The sequence below is a fragment of the Muntiacus reevesi genome, chromosome 6 (genome assembly GCF_963930625.1).
Source record: "Muntiacus reevesi chromosome 6, mMunRee1.1, whole genome shotgun sequence".
NCBI lineage: Eukaryota > Metazoa > Chordata > Mammalia > Artiodactyla > Cervidae > Muntiacus > Muntiacus reevesi.
In genome coordinates this window covers 97116864-97139571 of record NC_089254.1, presented here as the reverse complement: position 1 = coordinate 97139571, position 22708 = coordinate 97116864, and the positions used below count along the sequence as shown (strand labels likewise).

Sequence of the window (22708 nt, the reverse complement as noted above, 5' to 3'; positions counted from 1 at the left end):
TCTTGATAAATAGACTGATTGCTCTCTTAAGCGGCAGTGAATGTGTCACCATTTAATTCCACTAGAGTCTGGACAGATACTTCCCGAATCCTTAATAACTGGTCAGTGCAGCAAATGGCCTTGTGGGGACCACAGCAGAAGAACGTATAAGTGGACTGCCATTGGATGATCTGATTTTTCAAAGAGTAGTTTTTTAGTTACCAAAACAGTGTTGTGGAATGGTAAGCATTATTGATAGCATTGTAGAGATAAGTCATTCAGCTGTGAGAAACCTTGAGAGATGGGAAAGAGGAAAATGTTGTCCTCTCTTCCAACACTCTGTCTTCCCCGCCTCCCGCCAGCCCTGGGTGTCCCTTGTTACCCAAATTGTCTTCACTACATAGACTGGCAGAAAGGTTGCAATGACAGATCCGTTTGAATCGAAAAGTGACCCATTTAAAAATGCATATACTCAAGAGTTGGGGTTGGGGCTGTAATTAATTCCCATCTTGATATGAATTACATTATTTTGGATTTTTGTCTTTACCAATGCTGACTTGTAAAGCTAGGGAAATGGGATATTTGGAGCTATGCCATTTCAGAGACGAGAAGCCAGGGTGAAACCCCAGCGTGCAGAGACGTGGAGACTGGTGGTTTAGAGGCTTTCGAGAGAAAGATGTGAAGCTGACACTTGGGTGGGGAGCTGGGCAGTTTGCCGAGAACTGGCATCATCATTATCCCTCAGCTCTTTTACCGAGTTTTTCCCTGTAAATGTTGCTCTTTATTTTCCCTCCCAGAAAGGTGGTTATTAGGTTTCTAAACTAGTTACTTTGCCAGATGCTATAGAATATACAGAAATTGAAAAACTAAAAAAAAAAAAAGAGCAATATTAAGCAAATAACTATAATACTAAGAATAAAAATGAACATTAAAAGCCATGCCTTATTTAGCAGCCTTGGCTTCATAGAGCTCAAAGTCTGGGTGGAGGTTAATTTATGCACATAAAATAGCTGTAGAGGACCATAAAATTCCATAATGATGTGTTTAATTAGTTGTGCAAGTTCCCTGAGATAGAAATGTGGAATCTTTGAAAGTCAACCAAGTCATCTTAGGCTAATGGTGCCATCTAATGAATTGCTTAGAAAACATGCCCTATGTGTCTTCCGCTTTAGAGTGACCAAACATGGAGATGTAGGCAAGGATTTATGTACAACCAGGACTCTTCATCAAAACATAATGCTATGGCTGATTCATGCTGATGTTTGGCAGAAACCAACACAATATTATAAAGCAAGTAAACTAATTAAAGAAAAAAACATAATGTGTAAAGACCCTATTGTATAGCACATGGAACTCTGCTCAATGTTAGGTGCTAGCCTGGATGGGAGGGAAGTTTGGGAGATAATGGATTCATGTTTTATATGTATGGTTTAGTGCCTTTGCCGTTCCCCCAAACTACCACAGCGTTGTTAATCTGCTAAACCTCAACACAAGGTATTTTTGGTGTTTAAAAATAACCAAACAAACCCATAATGTGTAAAAGTGAAAGTATTAAAACAAGCTCAATGTCCAGCAATTAGAGAATGGGCAAATAAACTGTAGTGAAATCTTTATGTTAGAATGTCCCATTATCTTTTTTTTTTTAATTAGTGAGGGAGTATAGAAAAAAGCTGAAGTAAAAAGAGGCTATAAATGAATATATGCAATATAATCCAAATATTAATGTACATATGAAAAAAATGACAGGAGGGAATATGCCAAAATATTTGCAATGATTTTCTTTGGTTGACTGAGTTTCAGGTGATTTTTGTTTTATTCTTTATCCTTATTTTTCTTGTTCTTCAAAATTTCTCCAATGAGTGTATAATTTGTACAGTTGAATATGTGATTTTAATCAGAAATTTTTTTTTTAATAAAATAGAAAATGTTGCCCCAAATGATGACTGTCACAGCCTGGTTTTATGGATTTCAGATATGAATCTGATACAAAGTCATCTAGGAAGGATGTTGGGATTAGATTTTACAAACTGTTACTTTCAGATTGGAGAAGCATGTAGAATTTTTAATCAAGGTAGATGTCACTGGATATTTGGGTGTATGGTTTCTGCAAGAAGAAGCATTTCTAAAACTTATCAGAACTTTATAGTGGAATAAATAGGCACATAGGTAGACAGGCAGGTGGATATAATCTATTGCATTTCAGTAGCCCTTTATAGTATTCCATTCTAAAGGCTAATGAAAATCAACTATTATAGCACAGTTCTGGGGGAGGAAGTAGGTGGTTAGGGAGCAGAAGTGGTCAAGGAACTAACTTAGAAACAGCAAATGAAGGCCTAGAAACAACAAATGAAGGCCTGGACAGGTGAGCCGTTCTTACGATGCAGAGGTATAAAGAACAGATTCTCCAGGGATGAGAGTTTGGACCTATGTTAAGGATCTTTATACATGATCTGGAAGTAGGCATTCACGATGAAATCATGAAATAGTGGCCAAAAGTTTGCCAAAAGTTTCCAGTGGTGAAGAAAGAGGCAAACAGCCATGTCCAGAGCACAGGGCACTATTACAGTTCTGTATTGTGGCTAGCAAAGGAGCAGCTACATTTTGCCAATGGCAAATGTAGAGCCCAAACATTGAAATTATGTGTCTAAAATAGAGGGCTTGGGATTACCATTGATCATTCTCTCAGAATGTCAGTCCACTATTTTGCTGGAGTCTAAAGGGGCCATAAAGTTGTATATTACTAAGAGAAATAGCAACAAAATAGAAAGCTATATTTATGCAAAACTGTGATATATCAAGTGTCGTAGATTCTGAAGTACTAATGTAACAGGACTTCCCTGTTAACACCAGAGAGATAACAAATTTTGGGACAAGTCAAAGTATTGACCCAGCAGATAATGAGTTTATGAGATTTTTTCAACTTGCTTGTGAAGTAATTGACATATAATATTGTGTAAATTTAAAGTATACAGTGTGATGATATGATTTATGTATGTCGTTTAGTTGCTAAGTCATGTCCAACTCTTTTGTGACCCCATGGACTGTAGGGGGCTCCTTTATCCATGGGATTTCTCAGGCAAGAATACTGGAGTGGGTTGCCATCTCCCTCTCTGTTAATTTATATATACGTTGTGAAACAATTACTAGTATAAGATTAGTTAACACATCCATCGCTCACATACTTTTTTTGTGTGTGTGGTGAGAACTTTTAAGGTCTATTCTCATAGCAGCAAGTATGCAGTACAGTATTATTAACTGTAGTCACCATGCTGTACATTAGATCCCTAGAACCTGATGACTGGAAGTGACCCCCTTTGACCACCATCACCCCATTTCTCTTCCCCTCCACCCTTGCAACCGCCAATCTACTCTTTCCATGAGTTTGACTGTTTTAGATTCCACACATGCGTGAAATCAGACAGTATTTGTCTTTGTTGGACTTACTTCACTTAGTGGAATACATTCAAGGTTCATCCCAGATAGTTGCAAATGATGGGATTTTCTTCTTTTTTGAATGAATACTATTCCATTGTGTGTGTACACACATGTGTATGTATCATGTCACATTTTCTTTATCCATTTGTCCATAGATGGACACTTTAGGTTACTTCCATGTCCTGCCTGTTGAATCTAGTGAACTTGGGGTGCAGATATCTTGTCAAAGACAGTGATTTCATTTACTTTGGATATGTACCCCAAAGTGGAGCTCCTGGACCACATACTAGTTCTAGTTTTAAATTTTTGAGGAACCTCCACACTATCTCCCATGGTGGCTGTACCAACTTGAGTTCCCACCAGTAGTGCACAAAGGTTCCCTTTTCTCTACATCCTCACTAGCATTTATCTCTTATGCTTTTGATAATAGTCATTCTAGTAGATACGAGGTGATATCTCACTGTGGTTTTGATTTGCATTTCCATGATAGTTAGTGATATTGAGTTCTTCTTCATGTACCATTGGCCATTTGTGTATCTTTGGAAAAATGTCTATTCAGATCCTATACCCGTTTGTTTCCAAGGGAGATACCAAGGGGACATTTCATGCAATGATGGGCACAATAAAGAACAGAAACGATATAGACCTAACAGAAGCAGAAGATATTAAGAAGAGGTGGCAAGAATACACAGAACTGTACAGAAAAGATCTTAAGGCCCAGATAACCATGATGGTGTGATCACTCACCTAGAGCTAGACATTCTGGAGTGTGAAGTCAAATGGGCCTTAGGAAGCATCACTACGAACAAAACTAGTGGATGTGGTGGAATTCCAGTGGAGCTGTTTCAAATCCTAAAAGATGATGCTGTGAAAGTGCTGCATTCAATACGCCAGCAAATTTGGAAGACTCAACAGTGGCCACAGGACTGGAAAAGATCAGTTTTCATTCCAGTCCCAAAGAAAGGAAATGCCAAAGAATGCTCAAACTACCGCACAGTTGGACTCATCTCACACACTAGCCAAGTAATGCTTGAAATTCTCCAAGCCAGGCTTCAGCAGTATGTGAACTGTGGACTTCCAGATGTTCAAGCTGGATTTAGAAAAGGCAGAAGAACCAGAGATCCAATTGCCAACATCCATTGGATCATTGCAAAAGCAAGAGAATTCCAGAAAAGTATCTACTTCTGCTTCATTGACTTTGTTAAACCCTTTGTGTGGATCACAGCAAATTGTAGAATATTGTTTAAGAGATGGGAATAACAGACCACCTTATCTGCTTCCTGAGAAATCTGTATGCAGGTCAAGAAGCAACAGTTAGAACCAGACATGGAACAACAGACTGGTTCCAAATTGGGAAAGGAATATGTCAAGGCTGTATATTGTCACCTTGCTTATTTAACTTATATGCGAAGTACCTCATGCAAAATGCCATATTGGATGAAGCACAAGCTGGAGTCAAGATTGCTGGGAGAAATATCAATAACCTCAGATATGCAAATGACATCACCCTAATGGCAGAATGTGAAGAGAAACTAAAGAGCCTCATGATGAAAGTAAAAGAGGAGAGTCAAAAAGCTGGCATAAAACTCAGTACTCAGAAAATTAAGATCATGGCATCCAGTCCTATCACTTCATGGCAAATAGATGGGGAAACAATGAAAACAGTGACAGACTTTATTTTCTTGGGCTCCAAAATCACTGCAGATGGTGACTGCAGCCATGAAATTAAAAGACGCTTGCTCCTTGGAAGAAAAGGTATGACCAACCTAGACAGCATATTAAAAAGCAGAGACATTACTTTGCCAACAAAGGTCCATCTAGTCAAAGCTATGGTTTTTCCAGTGGTCATGTATGGATGTGAGAATTGGACCGTAAAGAAAGCTGAGCACCAAAGAATTGATGCTTTAGAACTGTGGTGTTGGAGAAGTTGGAGTCCCTTGGACTGCAAGGAGGTCAAGCCAGTCAATCCTAGATGAAATCAGTCCTGAATATTCAATGGAAAAACTGATGCTGAAGCTGAAGCTCTAATACTTTGGCCACCTGATGTGAAGAACTGACTCACTGGAAAAGGCCCTGATGCTAGACAGTATGTTAAAAAGCAGAAACATCACTTTGCTGACAAAGGTCTGTGTAGTCAAAGCTATTTTTTTTTTTTTTTTAAAGAAAACTGAGTGCCGAAGAATTGATGCTTTTGAACTGTGGTGTTGGAGAAGACTCTTGAGTCCCTTGTACTTCAAGGAGATCAAACCATTCAGTCCTAAAAGAAATCAGTCCTGAATATTCATTGGAAGGACTGATGCTGAAGCTGAAGCTCTAATACTTTGGCCACCTGATGTGAAGAACTGACTCTTTGGAAAAGATCCTGATGCTAGGAAAGATTGAAGGCAGGAGGAGAAGGGAATGACAGAGGATGAGATAGTTGGATGGCATCTCTGACTCAATGGACGTAAGTCTGAGCAGGCTCCAGGAGTTGGTGATGGACAGGGAAGCCTGGCGTGCTGCAGTCCATGGGGTCGCAAAGAGTCGGACATGACTGAGTGAACTAAATTGAACTGAATTGATGCTTGTTTGTTAATCAGATTTTTTTTTTTTGCTATTGAGTTTTATGAGTTCCTTGATATATTTTGAATATTAATCCCTTATCAAATACATGATTTGTAAATATTTTATCCTATTTCATAGGTTACCTCTTCATTTTGTTGATTGTTTCTTTTGCTGTATAGAGGCTTTTTTTTTTTTTTAACATGTAGTCCCATTTGTTTATTTTTGCTTGTTGCTTGTGCTTTGAATGTCTTATCCAAAAACCATTGCCAAGACCAATGACAGAGCTTTTGTCATATGTTTTCATGTAGGAGTTTTGTGGTTTCAGGTGTTTCCATTTAGAGGTAATTTTTGTGTGTAAGATGGTGTCCAGTTTCATCTTTTTGGATGTGAATATCCAGTTTTCCCAACTCCATTTATAAAAGAGTTTCTTTGCCCCATTGAGTATTCTCGGCTTTTTGGTCACCAGGGTCTTTTGTGGTTTCATATGAATTTTAGGATTGTTGTTTTATTTCTGTAAAAATGCCATTGGAATTTTGGTAGGGACTGCGTTGAATCTGTAGATAGCTTTGGATAGTATGGACATTTTAACAGTATTCTTTTGATCCATGAATATGGGACATATTTCCATTTATTTGTGTAATCTTCGGTTTCTTTCATCAGTGTCTTATAGATTTCAGTATACAGATCTTTACCTCCTTGGTTAAATTTATTCCTAAATAGTTGATTATTTTTGATGCTATTTTGAATGGGACTGTTTGTTTCTTTTTCAGATACTTTGTTATTAGTATATAGAAATACAAGTGATTTCTGTATTTTCATTTTATATCTTACAGCTTTACTGAATTTACTTATTCATTCCACTAGTTTTTTGGGTTTGTTTTTGGAGGGTCTTTAGGGTTTTCTGTATATAATTTCATGTCATCTACAAACAAAGACAGTTTTACTTCTTCCTTTTCAATTTGGATGCCTTTTATTTATTTTTCTTGCCTGATTGTTCCACTTAGGATTTCTAGGATTGTGTTGAATAGGGGTAGTAAGAGTGGAGAATCTCATCTTATTCCTGGTCATAAAGGAAAAGCTTTCAACCTTTCATCATTGAGTACAGTGTTAACTGTGTATTTGTCATATATGATTTTTTCTATATAGAGATATGTTTCTTCTGGACTCAATTTGTTAAGAGTTTTTATCATAAATGAATTTTGAGTTTTGTCAAATGCTTTTTTTTCGCATCTGTTGATATGCTTGTATGATTTATTATTGAATTTGGTTTGCTAAGATTGTTGAAAATTTTTGCATTTGTGTTTCTTAGAGATATTGGTCTGTAGTTTTCTTTTCTTGTAGTGTCTATACCTGGCTTTGGTATTTAAGATAATGTTAGTCTTATACAATCAATTTGAGAGTGCTTTCCCCTCTTCAATTTTTTGGAAAATTTTGAGGTTTTAAATTTTTCTTTAATTATTTGATAGAATTCATCAGTGAAACCATCTGGTTCTGGGCTTTTTTTTTTTTGGATAGGAAGTATGTGATTACTGATTTAATTTCCTTACACATTATTGGTCTGAACAGATTTTCTATTTCATCATGATCCTGTCTTGGTAGGTTGTATGTTTCTAGGAATTTATCCATTTCTTCTTGGTTGTCAAATCTGTAGGCATATAATTGTTCACAGTAGTCTCTTTTGATCATTTATATTTTTATGGTATCTAATGTAATGTCTTCTGTTTCATTTATAGTTTTTGAGTCCTATCTCTTTTTATTGGTTCAGTTTCAGTTCAATTCAGTCACCCAGTCATGTCCAACTCTTTGTGACCCCATGGACTGCAGCACGCCAGGCTTCCCTGTCCATCACCAACTCCCGGAGCTTGCTTAAACTCACATCCACCTTGAGATTTGTTTTATGGCCTAACATATGATCTGCCCTAGAAAACGTTCCATGTGTACTTGAGAAGAATGTATATTGTGTTGCCATTGGAGGGAATGTTCTATGTATGTTTGTTAGGTTCATTTGGTCTGCAGCATTGTTCAAATCTGCTGTTTATTGATTCCTGGTTGGATGATCTATCTCTTGTTGAGAGTGGGATATTAAAAAGTTAATGAGATTTATTATCTCAAGAGCACTGGTTCTCAACAGAGGATGATTTTGCCCCCCAGGATACATTTGGCAATGTTTGGAAATATTTTTGGTTTTCACAGCTGGTGAGGAAGGACATAGCTGTTGCTACCGGCCTTTAGTGAGTTGAGGGCAGAGATGCTGCTAAGCATCCTATGATACTTGGGGTAGTCCCACATCAAGGAATTATCTGGATCAAAAATGGCAATAGTGCCAAGGTTGAGAAACTCTGCCCTCGAAGAACAGGGAGAAAATGCCAACAGATTTGAGAAAGGATTGGCTAGAACCACTAATAGTTTGAGAGAACCAGGGGTGCTGGGAGGACGACAGCACTCTCCCGTGACCTGTTGGAGCTGGTTGATAGCAGTTCTAGACTGGACTTGGTATATTCTATGTACCCTCCTTGCTCCTTTGTCTCAAAGGAGACTTTGAGCAAAACAAAGCACACTTGTTATTTCTGCAGAGAGGAACTTTCATTTTAACTGTTTTTCTTCTCATCAAGAGAGCATCTTGGGGATTCTGGGATCTGGAGTGGTGTAATGACCTTACTAGGAGGATAGGAATAAATCCTGAGTAACACAGTCAAGGTTGAGTGCTCCCAAGAAAGGGCATCTGGAAATGAGAGCATCTAAAATGCTAATGGTTTCTGTTATCTTTCAGGTGGTAAATGTGTCAAGGCTCGAGGGAGACGACAATCCCGTGCAGCTCATCTACTTTGTGGAGGATCAAGATGGAGAGAGACTCAGTGCCGTCAAGTCTTCAGATCTGATTAACAAGATAGACATCCAGAGAGCAGCCATCATCTTGGGTTACCGAATTCAAGGCGCTGTCGCCCAGCGTGAGTGCATGAGGCTTGGCCCCTCATAGTCATCTGTGCTGAGCTGGGGTCAAAAGTCGGTCTGTTTTTGATGATAACCTCTGAATTTAAAGCTTTCTTATGTGTGCATAGTAGATTTATGTCTTATATCTTTATTATTAGGTGTCACTTATGTAAGAGGTCAGTCATTAAAATTAGTTTGCCAAGACCTTCTTTATTTCAGTTGCATGTAGTTGTAGCATTCACTGTTCTTTTTCTTACCCAGAATTTTATATTCATAGTGTTATAGTGAGTTTTAGTAGCTTAAGTTAACTTTAATATTTTTCCTTCTTCCTGTACTAAAAAAAAAAAAGATTTATCCTAGGTAAAATACTGTATTTTCTCTGTATTTATTCCAAAATCTTATATGTCACATTTTGAATGTTGGGGTGGGGACAGTGAGTCAAACAGGAAGCTGGGAGGTACCTTCTGAATTTATTGGCTTCCTCCTGGGTCTTATAATACAAAGAAGTCCTTGATCCTTAGCCTTTTCAATCCTGTTTCTCTCCCACCCTGTCCTTACACCACTCATAATTTAGGGGTGTTTTGATATCTCTTTATTATTGCTGGAAGAGTCTGGGCTCCTGCCCCTCCTCGAGATGGCTATTCTCAAGCCTTTTTTTTTTCCCCAACTCACAGATTCTGGTTATTTAAAAGTAAGAAAAGGAGAGACATGAAAGAGTATATTTTTCTAAATATGCCTCTCTGAATCAGACTACTATTTTAATGTGGGTGTTTTTCCTTTATGTTCCTGGGAGCAATCCTCGTAAGAGCCCAGAGATATTTCCTCCCTACAACAGTAAAGGGATAGCTAAATGTTTAGAAGGAATTTAGCATCAGAGAGTGTTGAAAATCTCCCCCCAACTTTCAGCGATGAAGGCAGTTCTTAACAAATGACAGCTTTGAAATGATCCTCAGTAATGGAATGTTCTTTGTAAGAGCTGTCCTTGGAAACTAATGAGGAAGAGGGTCAGTGCACACACTTGCTCCATTTTATAGGTGATCATGGGAGAGTTGAAGCAATTAACCACTGGTGGTTTGTGTTTGTGTATTTGAGAGATGATTGTGTATTGGTGTGTTCTGTTTCAAAGCAGCCAGAAAAAATAATGAAACACTTACTTACATTTCTTCATAGATGGTATTTCAGACTGTTGGATGGGTGCCCCAGTCCAGCTGAGCACTCACTTTTTTAGAAAAGATGCATTGCAGTAGACTCTGGGCACTTTTCAAGGCTACTTCCATCTACTTTTGCACCTCTCTTGGCTCATTTTTGTGCTGAAGACCACGGGGGTAGCAGTCCTGGGGTTGGAAGCTTCAGCCAAGACTAGAGCCAGCCCCCAAAACAGCTGTGGACCCCGTGTCAGGCCCTCATTTTGATGAGTCACAGGGTTTTACTAGGTTAGAACTAAGAAGAGTCTCCAGTTGTCCCAGCTCCTCAGTTTGGTTGTGTAACTCCAGTATTGTCAGTTGTTTTCATGCAAGATAAAGTACGTGTACAAGCTGTATTCATGGCAAACTAAAAGATCCAAACTGTTAACACCCTGTCACTTTCCCCATTTCCTGCAGAGCCTTTGCTTTGCAATTTGTGCTTCTTTCAGAGTGCACGTGCTTTAGAGGGCTTGCTCCCCACTGGTCACTCAGGGGCCTAAACCCAAACTTAAACCAGCACTAAGCATCTCTTTTTATTGTTACATCTTCGAGTGAAAACATTCTGATCCCGCAGCATGTGTTAACCATTACAGGATATGAAAAAAGTATAAAACTTAGTCCCTGCTCAAAAAGACTGAGGTTGTGTTTGAACAGACAAGGCATAGAGTCATGACCATATTAATGAGCGAAGTAGGATTGTGTATCAAGATGATACATTTATGTAATAACATGCCTCATGAAAGAATAGCACACTACTGTTTATAAGACAAAGACATCCAAGGACAAAAGAAGTTAGACAAGGGGAATCCACCGTTATCATGGAGAGGTTGTTGTGAAGTGACCGTAATGGATGAGGGAGCTGGGCAGAGGGGAGGGGGCGTTTTGGTTTCCAGAGCCTAGTAATTGGAATCTGAGCTTTAAAAGGACCGGAAAGACTTGAGCTTTTAAGAAGAGCTAAATCTTGCAAGAGAAGGAATGTAAAATGAAGAGCATGAAGGCCCAGTACTGGGAGGCTGGGTTAGGGAGAGGAGCCCGTGAAGGAAATTGAGGACCGAGTAATGACAGCATGATCATCCAAGGCCATGGGAGATGGGGGGGGGGGGCCTGCGGTGGGAGGTACGGGGGCAGAGGGCGGAGGGCGGAGGATTCAGAATGTGAGTTGAGGGGACTTCCTTGACGGCCCAGTGGTTTAGACTTTACTTGCCAGTGCAGGGAATGTGAGTTTGATCCCTGGTTGGGGACCTGAGATCCCACATGCCAACAAGCCAAAACATAAAACAGAAGCAATATTGTAACAAATTCAATAAAGACTTTAAAGATGATCCAAATCCAAAAAAAAATTTTTAATGTAATTGTAAAATTGACAACTGTACCTTAAGTAAAGCGGTTTCAATGCAAATTCCTATTTCAAGGGCTTAGAGAGAGACCCAGATGAAGAATGAAGACAGTGCTCACAGACCCCTTACTGGGATTTCTGATTTTTGGTGAGGATTAGAAATCTTGCTGCAGTGAGAATTTAGGGAGGGACCTGGTAGAATAAACTGGATGTCAGGAGAATAAGCTGGACGTCAGGAGACCTGGAATCCACCTCACTTGGCCATTGAATTAGCGATGTTCCTTTAGACGTGTCGTGGATGTCACCATGATACCTGCCGTGTTGTAGCTGGAACATCCTGAGTTGTGTTTACTGCGTCCCGTTTTTTGTCTTCAGGGGGTCACCATCTCTCCCCAGTTGTCTTGAGCTGAAATGACGTGGGAGGGTTTCTGCTAGTGGAGGGGGCATTCGCTGTCCAGTAAAGGAGCGCAGAGGACTCACCGGGAGACCTTGCTTCCTCGTGTGCAGCTGTGGACAGGGTGAAGAGGCCGTCCCCCGAGTCCCAGAGCAGCAACCTCTGGGTCATCGTGGGCGTGGTCGTGCCGGCGCTGGTGGTGCTGGTGATTGTCGTCATCCTCTACTGGAAGCTCTGCCGCACGGACAAGCTGGACTTTCAGCCTGACACCGTGGCCAACGTTCAGCAGCGTCAGAAGGTAAGGGGTGGCCCCTCCACCCCCACATTCACATGAGCGTCTTGTGGGCTGGGCTGGGGCGAGTTCGGGCTCCTGGTCCTGAAGGACGGGGAAAGGGGCTGGTCAGGAAATCTTCAGGGCCTGCGGGTGGTGTCCCTTCACTTCCGTGTTTGTTTGCTGAAAGCCAGGTCTTCTGTAGTGTTCAGTACCTGCCCAGAAAAAGAAGCTGTGTAAAGACGCAGTAATGCTGTGGGCTCTGAGTTCCACTGTGATTTTATTTTTGAGATATTCAGTTACAAAGTCATATCCATTCTGTGCATGAATTCTGATCTATTTTAACCCCGGAGACATTCAGAGAGCAAGAGCCAAGGTAGGTTTTCTTTGATCTACAACCCCGCTGGGTGGCTCCTTTACTTTCTGTCTACCTTACTGCAAGCCTACTTATCACCTTGATCAAAAGCACTTAATCATTAAAAAGTGGTAATATGTGCCTTTTTCATTTTGATTATATATATATGTATGTATGTACATAATGAGTCTTTATTTGACAACCTTCAAAAAAAGTTCGGAGTACTAGTCAACCAAAAGGAATTCTGTGTGGTCTTTCTTGTTAACAACACCCAAAATGCATCAGCTGCAGTTTCCAGATTGGGATACTTTAGGGAAGAACAAAACAACCTGAGTACAAAATTTTCTATTTTTTTTTTCCCATATCCCCCCTACCCAACCCTACTCTGCAATCTTTTAGAGTTAATTAACTTACACCTAATTTGACAGCAGTTTCTTTCTTTTTAGCAACTCTTTTCCAATGTCTTTCCAAGGCATTCCTTGGAAATTTATAATAGCAGTTTTTAGTTTTTATAATAGCAGTTTTTAGTTTTTATAATAGTAGTTCCCTTCTCATACTTACGTTTCAACAGTATCTGCAATATTTGTCACATATAAGTTTCAGAGCGAAGACACAGCATCTTAGTCAGTATCTGGCTCCTCTGGTGAAGCCTGAACATGCCAAGTAAGAGAAGAGCTGGTTAGGTGCAAACCCTGAACTCAGCACACCTGTCAGCCTCACCCAGGGCATGAGAAGTGGTGGCTACCAACTCTAATAACATGTATCCACTATGGGTCACACATTTAGAGGACTTGATGGACTCTAAGAGTTTAGTGAGAAAAAGAAATCAAGAGGCAGAAGAACAGGAAATAAATGACCACCCTATTAACCTTCTAATTTTACTCTGATTTTCTGGGTATTAAAAAATCCTGTACATAATAAACCTAGACCTGATGGATGAAAAAAGTGAAAGTGAAAGTCATGTCCAACTCTTTGCAACCCCATGGACTATACAGTCCAGGCCAGAATACTGGAGTGGGTCGTGTTTCCCTTTTCCAGGGGATCTTCCCAACATAGGGATCGAACCCAGGTCTCCTGCATTGCAGGTGGATTCTTTACCAGCTGAGCCACCAGGGAAGCTCAAATTAATTCAGCACTATTTAAAGTCATTTTTGGGGTTATTTCTTTGACCACCCTGTGCAGCATATGGGATCTTAATTCCCAGACCAGGGATCGAACCCACATTCCTTGCATCAAAAGTGTGGATGGAGTCTTAATCACTAGACCACCAGGGAAGTTCTGATGGATGAAAAAAAGAATTTAAAATTTATTTTGCTTGTAAAATAAAGAGCATTCTTTTTCTTATGATTTAACTAAGAAATGCAAACTCTTGATTAAATTGCAAGCTTATAGTTATCCAGCATTTTGGAAGCAGTTTATACATTAAGGTTATATTTATTACCCATCTTCATTTATCATTGACATAATCTGCTAAGGTTGTTTTGTTGTCAGACTGGTGAATAGCATGGAAAAAACCTGGGGGGTAAAGTCCTTGATGTACTAAATGATTCATCATGTGACTTTCACTGTGGTGACATCAGCAATCGGTTTGGAAATGTTTCTGGTTCTGGTGAAAGAGCACTGTTACAGAGAGATTTAGCCAGTGTAGACAGTTCTGTATTTGGGTCTGTACTGTGCTGTGATTCCTCACATAAACACTCCTGTGGAAACCTATCCATTGTCTCTCACTTCAGTAAACTGTCAAGAGAACCACATCCCTGAAGTTCACAATGGACTGTTCTGAAATATTCTAACCCCTGATGCTGCTATCCCTCAAGTAAACAGTTTCCAATAGAACTTTCCGCCTTTGGAGTTGTGTTCTTCTGCATGTGCTGCCTGGGTTGGCGTATTCAGTTTTACAGCATCTTTTCAGGAAAGGTTTTTTGTACCAAGGATTCCGCAAGAGAACAGGTATCCTTGACTTGGTTAGAAGCGTAGCAGGGTCTTTGTTTTGCTGGCATAAGAGCCCATCGTTTGGATTTTGTCGTGTTTTTCTAATAAGAAGATGATGCTATCCATTTAGTTCAAAAACAAGCATCTCTGCTTCATAAGTGTTTCTTCTAAGATTATCTGATAATAGTAAAGTGCCTCTAGCCTATTCTTCAGGGCACTTTGCAAAGATGCTGTCTTCCGTGTGACTCAGAAGAGCAGAGGCTCTTTTTCCTTCTCGTGTGGCTGTTTTCACTCTCTGCTCTGCTCACCCCGCCCCCTGGTGCTGCTTCACTGCTATTCTCTGAAATCTTTTAGCAAATCCCAGAGCTGCAAACATCTGGAAACAATAAATCTGCTGACCCCAAATCCACACCCCTTTCTTCTTGTAATCAGAGGGAAACCTCTTCCTATTGTCTGGGAGTAGATTAGTTTTGAAATATGATAAGAGAGAGAAGCCATTCTGTCCTATTTTGAGGCAGAGTCTTTAAAAATTTTGAATGATAAAAAGAAAACACACAAACCCTAACGCATGTCTTTCTTTTTATCTGTATTCTCTTTAATCTGTAGCCCAAAGGCATCACTTTTTACTGCTACCAGTAAAATTACAGCTTGGACCCGCCTCGCCCTGTTGAGGTTCTATTTAAAGACATGAACAGCATTGGCTTAGATGTTGCCTGCTTGGTGAAAACTTGTTCCTTCTGATGGGGACGTTCCACACCCCGTGGTCGGCCTGGGACCTGGTTCCTGGCTCGCGGGCACCGTGGGCGGCCGGATGGGGCTGCCTCAGACGCCGCGTGTTCATTCACCAAGCGCTGAGACTTTGCTCTCCGCCCAGCAGGGTCGGGCTGGGTGACCAGCACAGATAACATGTGGCCCCTGCCTTTGGGGGCTTTGGTTAGGGAGGAAGCGGCTCAAAGCCGACACACAGCAGCCTCTGTCCAGGGCTCTGGGGCAGCTCAGATAAAGGGCTGAAGCTTGGAGGTTGAGGAGGGGAAGCCAGAGGAAGTGGGTCCAGGTGGTGGGGGAGGGCAGGTATGGACGCCGGAAGGATGGGGCGAAGGTGAATGTAACGAAGGGCACAGCCAACACCAAGGTGACAGATGTAGGCAGGAGTGAGGCTTGGAGGGGTTTATAGGACGTGACAAGGGGTGGAGGTGATGCTCTCGGCTTGGGGGAGCACTGAGGGGTTGTCAGAAGCGAGAGTAGCTTGGACGCATTGATTTGTTTTTGTTTTCAAATTTAGTTGCATTAGGTCTTTTGGTGTGTGCGCGGACTCTTTGTTGTGGCGCCCAGGCTTTCTCTGGTTCCAGCGGGAGCTTCTCTTGTTGTGGTGCCCAGGCTCTAGAGCTCGTGGGCTCAGAAGTTACAGTGCTGCATGGGCTTAGTCACCCCAAGCATAGGGGATCTTAGTTCCCCAACCAGGGATCGAACCCACGTCCCCTGCATTGGGAGGCAGATTCTTAACCGTGGGGCCCCCAGGGAATCCCCTGGACACACTGATGTTTGAAACAGTTCCTGAGGAGGGCAGTGTGATCAGCGGGTTGAAGTGAAGCTGGAAGAGTTCCTTCCATCTGAGCAGAGTTCGTCTCATCCCTTCTCTGCAAGGATTGTGTTAACACCTAAAGTGTTGGTGGCTCCAGGCTGTTCTGGATCAGCTGACCAGGACTTGCCAGGGCCTGGGGGTGGGAGGATCTCGGAGAACTGCTTGCCCACCTCCTAGACCTTGGGGTGAGCCGTGGCCCCACGCTGGGCTGCAGGGGAGACCGGGGTGGCAGTAGGCTCCCCTTGTGGTCACCCCCTCAATGGAGACAGCATGGTGGCCCTGGTGACTCCCCCCGACCACATGCATCAAACAGCAAGCGCTTAAACAATGGCGCTGTCTTGGAGGTGGTGCGTTTTTGTTCAGCCACTTTGGGGGTCGGCTCTGCGGTTTCCCTTGTCATCTCAACTGCTCCTTCCTAAGGGGACTCAGGCTAACCCGAGTCCTGGGGACTTCACTCTGCGTTGTTCCATCTGGGTCATATTATATTTATGGCTCACACATTTTAAAATTCATCCGGCATCTCTCCTGTTACTTGGCTGACCTGCCATACCAGCCCACCCCAACTTGTCAGCGACATATTCCAGTGAGACACAGACAGTGGAGTTGTCCCCTCTGTGATACATTAAAGAAGGAACAAAAGAGCTGTCTGCTTAGAAAAACTGGGTCCTAATAGGAATATTGAAAGCACGCGTGAATCTTGACTCTTATAAAATGCTGATTGACACTTTTTTTCTGCATGTGAAGGCTGGAAGCACAATATGCCAGACTTAACTCTATAGATTTTTTTAAGACATAGAAAAACTAGAAAAAGTGTTCTGGGAAACAGGGAAGAAACAAAGGGAGCTAATAGTTCCATAAGTGAGGGGAGCAGTGTTTTCTCTAATTTTTTCCTTCTGTGTGGAGATGGCCTTTGTTTTGTGTATAAGCACAGACTGGTTGCCAAATTTCTATTGTCATAGGAGGAGGCGACTCACCCAGCCTGAGAGAAGTCAGGGAACTAATGAACATATTTAAAGATGCTAGTTGGAATGAACCAAAGCCAACAGGACTTTAGGGCTGTAATGGATGTATATTTCATTTATGATGTATACTCTTTTCTTGGTTCCCCACAAAATCCAGTAAGTTTGGTAACCTTTTTAAAATTTGTTCAGTCATCAGATATTTATTGGGGGTCTACTGTGGGTCACGTTGCTGAATTAAAACATTTTGTATCTAAATTTATATCTATAGTCTTATCTGGTCTCTGAGAACTCTCAACTGTCTATTTATATCAACTTTCATCGACCAAGAGCAATAATATTGCTGTCAGTCTCATTTGTTTGGTGCCTTGGCATTTATGAAGCATTTTGATATTGTCGGGGAGGAACGAATTTTATAGGCTGGTCTACAAATTAAATCGACCTGAGACAGATTGACAGGAGGAAATCACAGAAAGGTTCAATAACATGGGTTCATAGGAGAGACCCATGTATGGAATGGAGGAACTCACCACAATGGCCAAAGCGCTCACCTTAAATACCACCAGCAGCTAAAGACAAAAGAGGATGTCAGAGGCAGTGGTTTGGGACTTTAGAGGGGAGGAAGGCAGTTCACAGGGAGATGGAAAAGCAAAGGTTTGGTAAATAAATGCTTGGTGGGTCTTGCAGAGACGGGGGACCAGAGAGGAATGGTGATAGCTCTCTTTCTGGAATAGGTCCTCTGTCTCTATTTTTTAGGCAGTTAGATGGGGGAATATCAGAGTTTTTCCTGAGTCTTTTGGGCCTTGCTTGTTTTCATCTTGAAATAATGCACCTGCCAAAGACACACTGTTGTTCAGTTGCTCAGTCGTGTCCGACTCTTTGTGACCCCGCCCCCCCACCCCCGTGGACTGCAGCACGCCAGGCTTCCCTGTCCTTCACTATCTCCTGGAGCTTGCTCAGACTCATGTCCATTGAGTCGGTGATGCCATCCATCTTGTCCTCTCTTACCCCCTTCTCCTCCTGCCCTCATTCTTTCCTAGCAACAGGGTCTTTTCCATAAGTCAGCTCTTCGCATCAGGTGGCCAAAGTATTGGAGCTTCAGCATCAGTCCTTCCAATGAATATTCAGGATTGATTTCCTTCGGGATTGACTGGTTGGATCTCCTTGCTGTCCGAGGGACTCTCAAGAGACATTTGGGGGTAGCAAATTTTGTTCCCCTACGATGTGTATATATGTTTCTTTTTTTCTTGCCAAGGTTTTCATCTTTTATTTTTTTCAGGTTTTTAAAAAACTTATTTTTAATTACGGGATAATTGCTTCACAGTGTTGTGTTGCTCTACAACAGTGAATCAGCTGTAAGTAAAACTATAGCTCCTCCCTCTTGAGCCTCCCACCCAGCTCTCTAGGTCATCAGAGAGCACCGAGCCGAGCTCCCTGTACTACGTAGCTGCTTCCCACTGATGTACATTTCTTGTATAAACCTAAGAGTATATCAGGGCAGGCATTTAGTTCCTAGACCTGGCTACACAGGCTGTACCAAGGAGGCGATGCTGTCTATATTTTTCCTTTATTCACTTTAGAGACCTTTGCTTAGAGGAGGCAATCTGTGGCTCATCCTTCAATTTTGATAAAAGCAAATCGTCTAGCTTTCAAAAGAGGAGATTTTGATGGTTATGAGTAGATGACTATTGATGATATCTGTTACTCTCTCATTTAGAGGAAACTTATGGAGCTAAAATGAGGTGTAGCTGGGGCCAAGCAGCCCCATGGATGAGAGATGTGCCTCTCCTGTAAAGCAGGAGGATTCTTGAGAAAGGAGGAACCAGAAGTTTATCTACAGAGGTTGTCTGTTTGGCGTTTGATTGCTTTAAAGGGAACACATGCCCCCAGGAAGGTGTGTGTGTATATGCATTTTCAGTTGTGCCTGACTCTTTGCGACCCCATGGACTGTAACCCACCAGGCTCCTCTGTCCATGTAATTTTCCAGGCAATATTGGAGGGGGTTGCCATTTCCTCCTCCAGGGGATCTTCCCGACCCAGGGATTGAACCTGTCTCTTACATTGGCAGGCAGATTCTTTACCACTTGCTCCACCTGGGAAGCCCACAGTCCCAGAGATTTGCAGAGCCCCGGTGAAGATGGCTGGGAGGTAGGGGGAGTCATGGAGATGCAGGTTTGGGCTCATTGTTTGGGAAACAACGTTTTTGAGCCAAGAAATGTGCACCACGCACAATCTGCCTGTGTGTGGTGAAGTTGACTGCTGGTAACAAGATGTTATTAATTTAGAAAATATAGGCATGCCAGTCTTTGCCTTTTGTTTCCAAGCAGCGTTTTTGTAAGCATGATTTATATCAAGTTCTGTCCCCCTCTGCTGGCGTAAGTCGTTATTGCAGACTGCTTTCCTTCCACCCATCCAGCCTATCTTTTTAGTGCTGAAAGACCATAGAGATCACAAACAAGCCACTGATATTGTCGCTCACCTGTGTGTAAAGTTAGCGCAAATACCGCAAAGCCTTTCACTTCCACATGCAGTATATTGTCTAGAACGGCTCCTTAGATGAGTTGGACTTTGTCTTCTGACTGATAGCACTCTCTGTGAGTGTAGAATTCAGCCTGATGGAATTGCATGGGGACTCCTGCCAAAGAGACCCTTGGTAGCACTACTAATACGTGGTTTATTTTCCTCTACTTTGCAAGTGAAGCAAAGGAAACAGTTAATACCCACCCCTGGGTGTTACAGTCTGGCCTTCTCTCATTCCCCTCTGTCCTGACCCTTCTAGTGCAGCTAATGTGATCTTTTACCAGATCTCAAGTCTTCTCTGGTCCCTGATGCAATTGAGGACATTCTCTGAGTAGCCACCTCTTTTTATTTCTACATTCGGTCTGTCCTCCTAGCACAAGTCTCCATTCTCTGAGAAGAGTCTCACCCCATGCCACTATCCAGGCTTGGGTCATTGCTGTGACAGTGGTCAGCATTGTCTTGTGATGTCTTGTATCGTGGTCTAACTTTTTAATCTTTGTATTTTAATCTGTAGCAAGTATCTGTCTTTACTGAAAACTGAAGGTATAATTCTTGCACGGGTCAGTGTTCTAGAGATGCATGTTGAATTTGATGGGTAAGATTGCAAGCACACTCTTGGGTCAGAAGCTGGCACTCACCCTCCTGCCGGCACTCACCATCAGCTTGATTGTCTCACTTGTGTGTATGTGTTTCAGTTGCAGATCCCTAGTGTGAAGGGCTTCGACTTCGCTAAGCAGCACCTGGGTCAGCACAACAAGGACGACATACTGATCATTCACGAGCCAGCCCCACTGCCGGGACCCGTGAAGGACCACACCACACCCTCTGAGAACGGAGATGTGCCGAGCCCCAAGGCAAAGATCCCTTCCAAGAACATCCGTCACAGAGGAAGGTTCTTACGGGGCTTTCTGTATTGTTCGCTATCGCGACCCGCGGTTCTCTTTTCCATTTGTCAGTTTCCAGTAGCAGAAGGGCTGACGGTGAGTGTTGCCCGAGTCTGCAGCCTGGAAGACTGATGAGATTGGCCCCCAAAATCAGCACACCCAAGGGCCCTTGATCCGCTCTAATGGACTCCCAGAGGAGGCCCATGTGCTTTTTTTCCCCAAAGTGGGTAAGGTTATGAACCACCGATCCGTATGCTTTGGTGGTCCCCTTGGAACTTCATTTGGGATTGACCAGCTTGAGGGTATATATTCTGGGGTGACCACGCTAGGCCCTCTGGAGGTGATGTTAGGAATAATGTACAAAAATGTATAAAAAGTGCATGGCTTATGATACACACTTGGCCAGCATCGGCTCTGCCCTTGACTGTTATGCCAGCGGCTGGAGCTGTGGCTTCCTTGCTTGATCTGCAGGTGACCTTCATCACACCCTGCTTTCCTTGCGTGGCTTTTCTCCATCTGCCCCTGCTGTTACCCTCTTTAGCATGTGTGCCTGGATTCTTCATCACCCTGTGCCCAGCTCCCCTTTCCCAGTTAATTCCCATTCCTCTTACCAACATTAAGCACACGGGGCACTGCTGGTAACAGACTACCTAGTGTGACCCTATGACCCTGTGAGACGGGCTGCCCTTCTCTAAAGGAGACAATGTTCAGGGTCAGGTTTTATTAACTTGCCTTTAGGTCAGAGCGTCATCAGGTTTTGGTATTGAAGCCCCCAATTATCAGCCTTCTTTTGAGCTTTGGAGTGCCAAATTCTGGTTTTCTGTTGAGAGGGGAAAAGTGTGTGATCATACCAACATTCAAAATGACATTGTAATTTCTGATTTATCAGAAAGCATACCCCAGGGGTTCTGACCTAGTTTTAAGAATTTAATGAATGTTAGAACATGATCTTTACAAAAGAAGATGAATAATGTAGAGAGAGATCATTTGCTTAATTATTTTGCAGAGTGAGAATAAATCAAATCATTAAAGATTATTGAATATGCTAGTACAATTTAACAGTCTTTTTTTCTCGTCTGGAAGCCTCAGCCTAGACACTTAGTCACAACATCTCAATGGTCTGCATGGTTAATATCATAGTTTAGCATCCCTCAGGGGCACTAGAATGTCTGGGCATTTCAGAAAGTTCAAAGAGAAAGGGTGTTAACTGATCAAGGCTTTTCAGTGAATCCTGGAGCAACTTGGGTTCTATGACACACTTGCTTTTTTAAATATAGAATCAGTTAACAGCGATAATCATTGCCTTTGTGTTAAAAGTGTAGTCTTCCTCCAAATATTTGGAATTATATCTGGTGACTGCAGAATGACCCTGGCTTCCTAGAAATTCTGCAGGCCCAGCTAACTCCTAACCAAACTTGAATCCCAGATCCTCTGATCCAACCCACACCAGTCCCAGATTGCCAGGTTTCCCCTGGGAGCTTGCGGGGTGGGGGGACTGTCCTCCAGCGAGTACTTGGTTTCCCAGTATTTGTCGAAATGAGTCTGCTGAGCCGTTTAGTAAGGCATGTCACGCTGTCCTCACAAGGTAACTGTGCTATCAGTGTGGTCCTTGAAGATGCTGCACCTCGAAACAAGGTTTTGGACCCTTTGACTTCTCCCAGTTTTGCATAGAAGCCTGACTTCCCCATCCAGATGAATGTGACCTTTCTACCTGCTTTCTTTCTTTTTCCTAACATCTGCATTTGTTTTGTGTCTGCAGAGTTTCTCCCTCAGATGCCGACTCCACCGTAAGTGAAGAGTCCAGTGAGAGGGACGCGGGGGACAAGACTCCAGGAGCCGTGACCGATGGCAAGTCCCACAGAGCCCCACAGAGTGGTCTGTGACCCTTCTTGTTCTCCACTTTAAAAGTAGTAATTATGAGGGACTTCCTTAGCAGTCCAGTGGTGTGGACTCTGCCATTTCATTGCAGAGGGTGTGGGTTCGATCCCTGGTCAGGGAACTAAGATCCCACAAACCCTGCGTTGTGGTGAAAAAAAAAGTCATTATGAGGTTCTAGTAGGCTAGACTCTTATACTGCTTCAAATGCAGAACATAAGAATACCCTGTGCATTAAAATATTCATCATTCATACAGTGGATTTCTCGGATTAATTGTCACCGTCTAACGCTGTATCAGTGTCTGCATTGAGCTGGTGGGCCAGGCTAGAAGTTAAGAGATTCACTGATGTGTGTTTTGAGGTTACTGGTCATGTTTGAATCTAGTTTGGGGTCCTACAATTTTCCTCTTCAAAGGACAAGGAGGAATCCAAGTAAAACTGCATCCAGGGTTCAGTGACCTTCTTAGGAGCCCATTTAAGTATCTCACAGCTGTCACTGTCAGAAGGCTGATTATTTACTTATTCT

At 42.3% G+C, this 22708-nt stretch overlaps 1 protein-coding gene across 1 annotated transcript in view; it reads left to right on the top strand.

The window, feature by feature from the left end:
* The window catches only part of KIAA1549 (KIAA1549 ortholog), a 122913-nt gene that overhangs the window by 59027 nt on the left and 41178 nt on the right, over positions 1-22708 (top strand). The window contains exons 10-13 of the mRNA XM_065938498.1: positions 8729-8906; positions 11917-12101; positions 20118-20314; positions 22066-22181. Coding sequence (XP_065794570.1) covers positions 8729-8906; positions 11917-12101; positions 20118-20314; positions 22066-22181 — 676 coding nt within the window. The remainder of the gene's footprint in view (positions 1-8728; positions 8907-11916; positions 12102-20117; positions 20315-22065; positions 22182-22708) is intronic.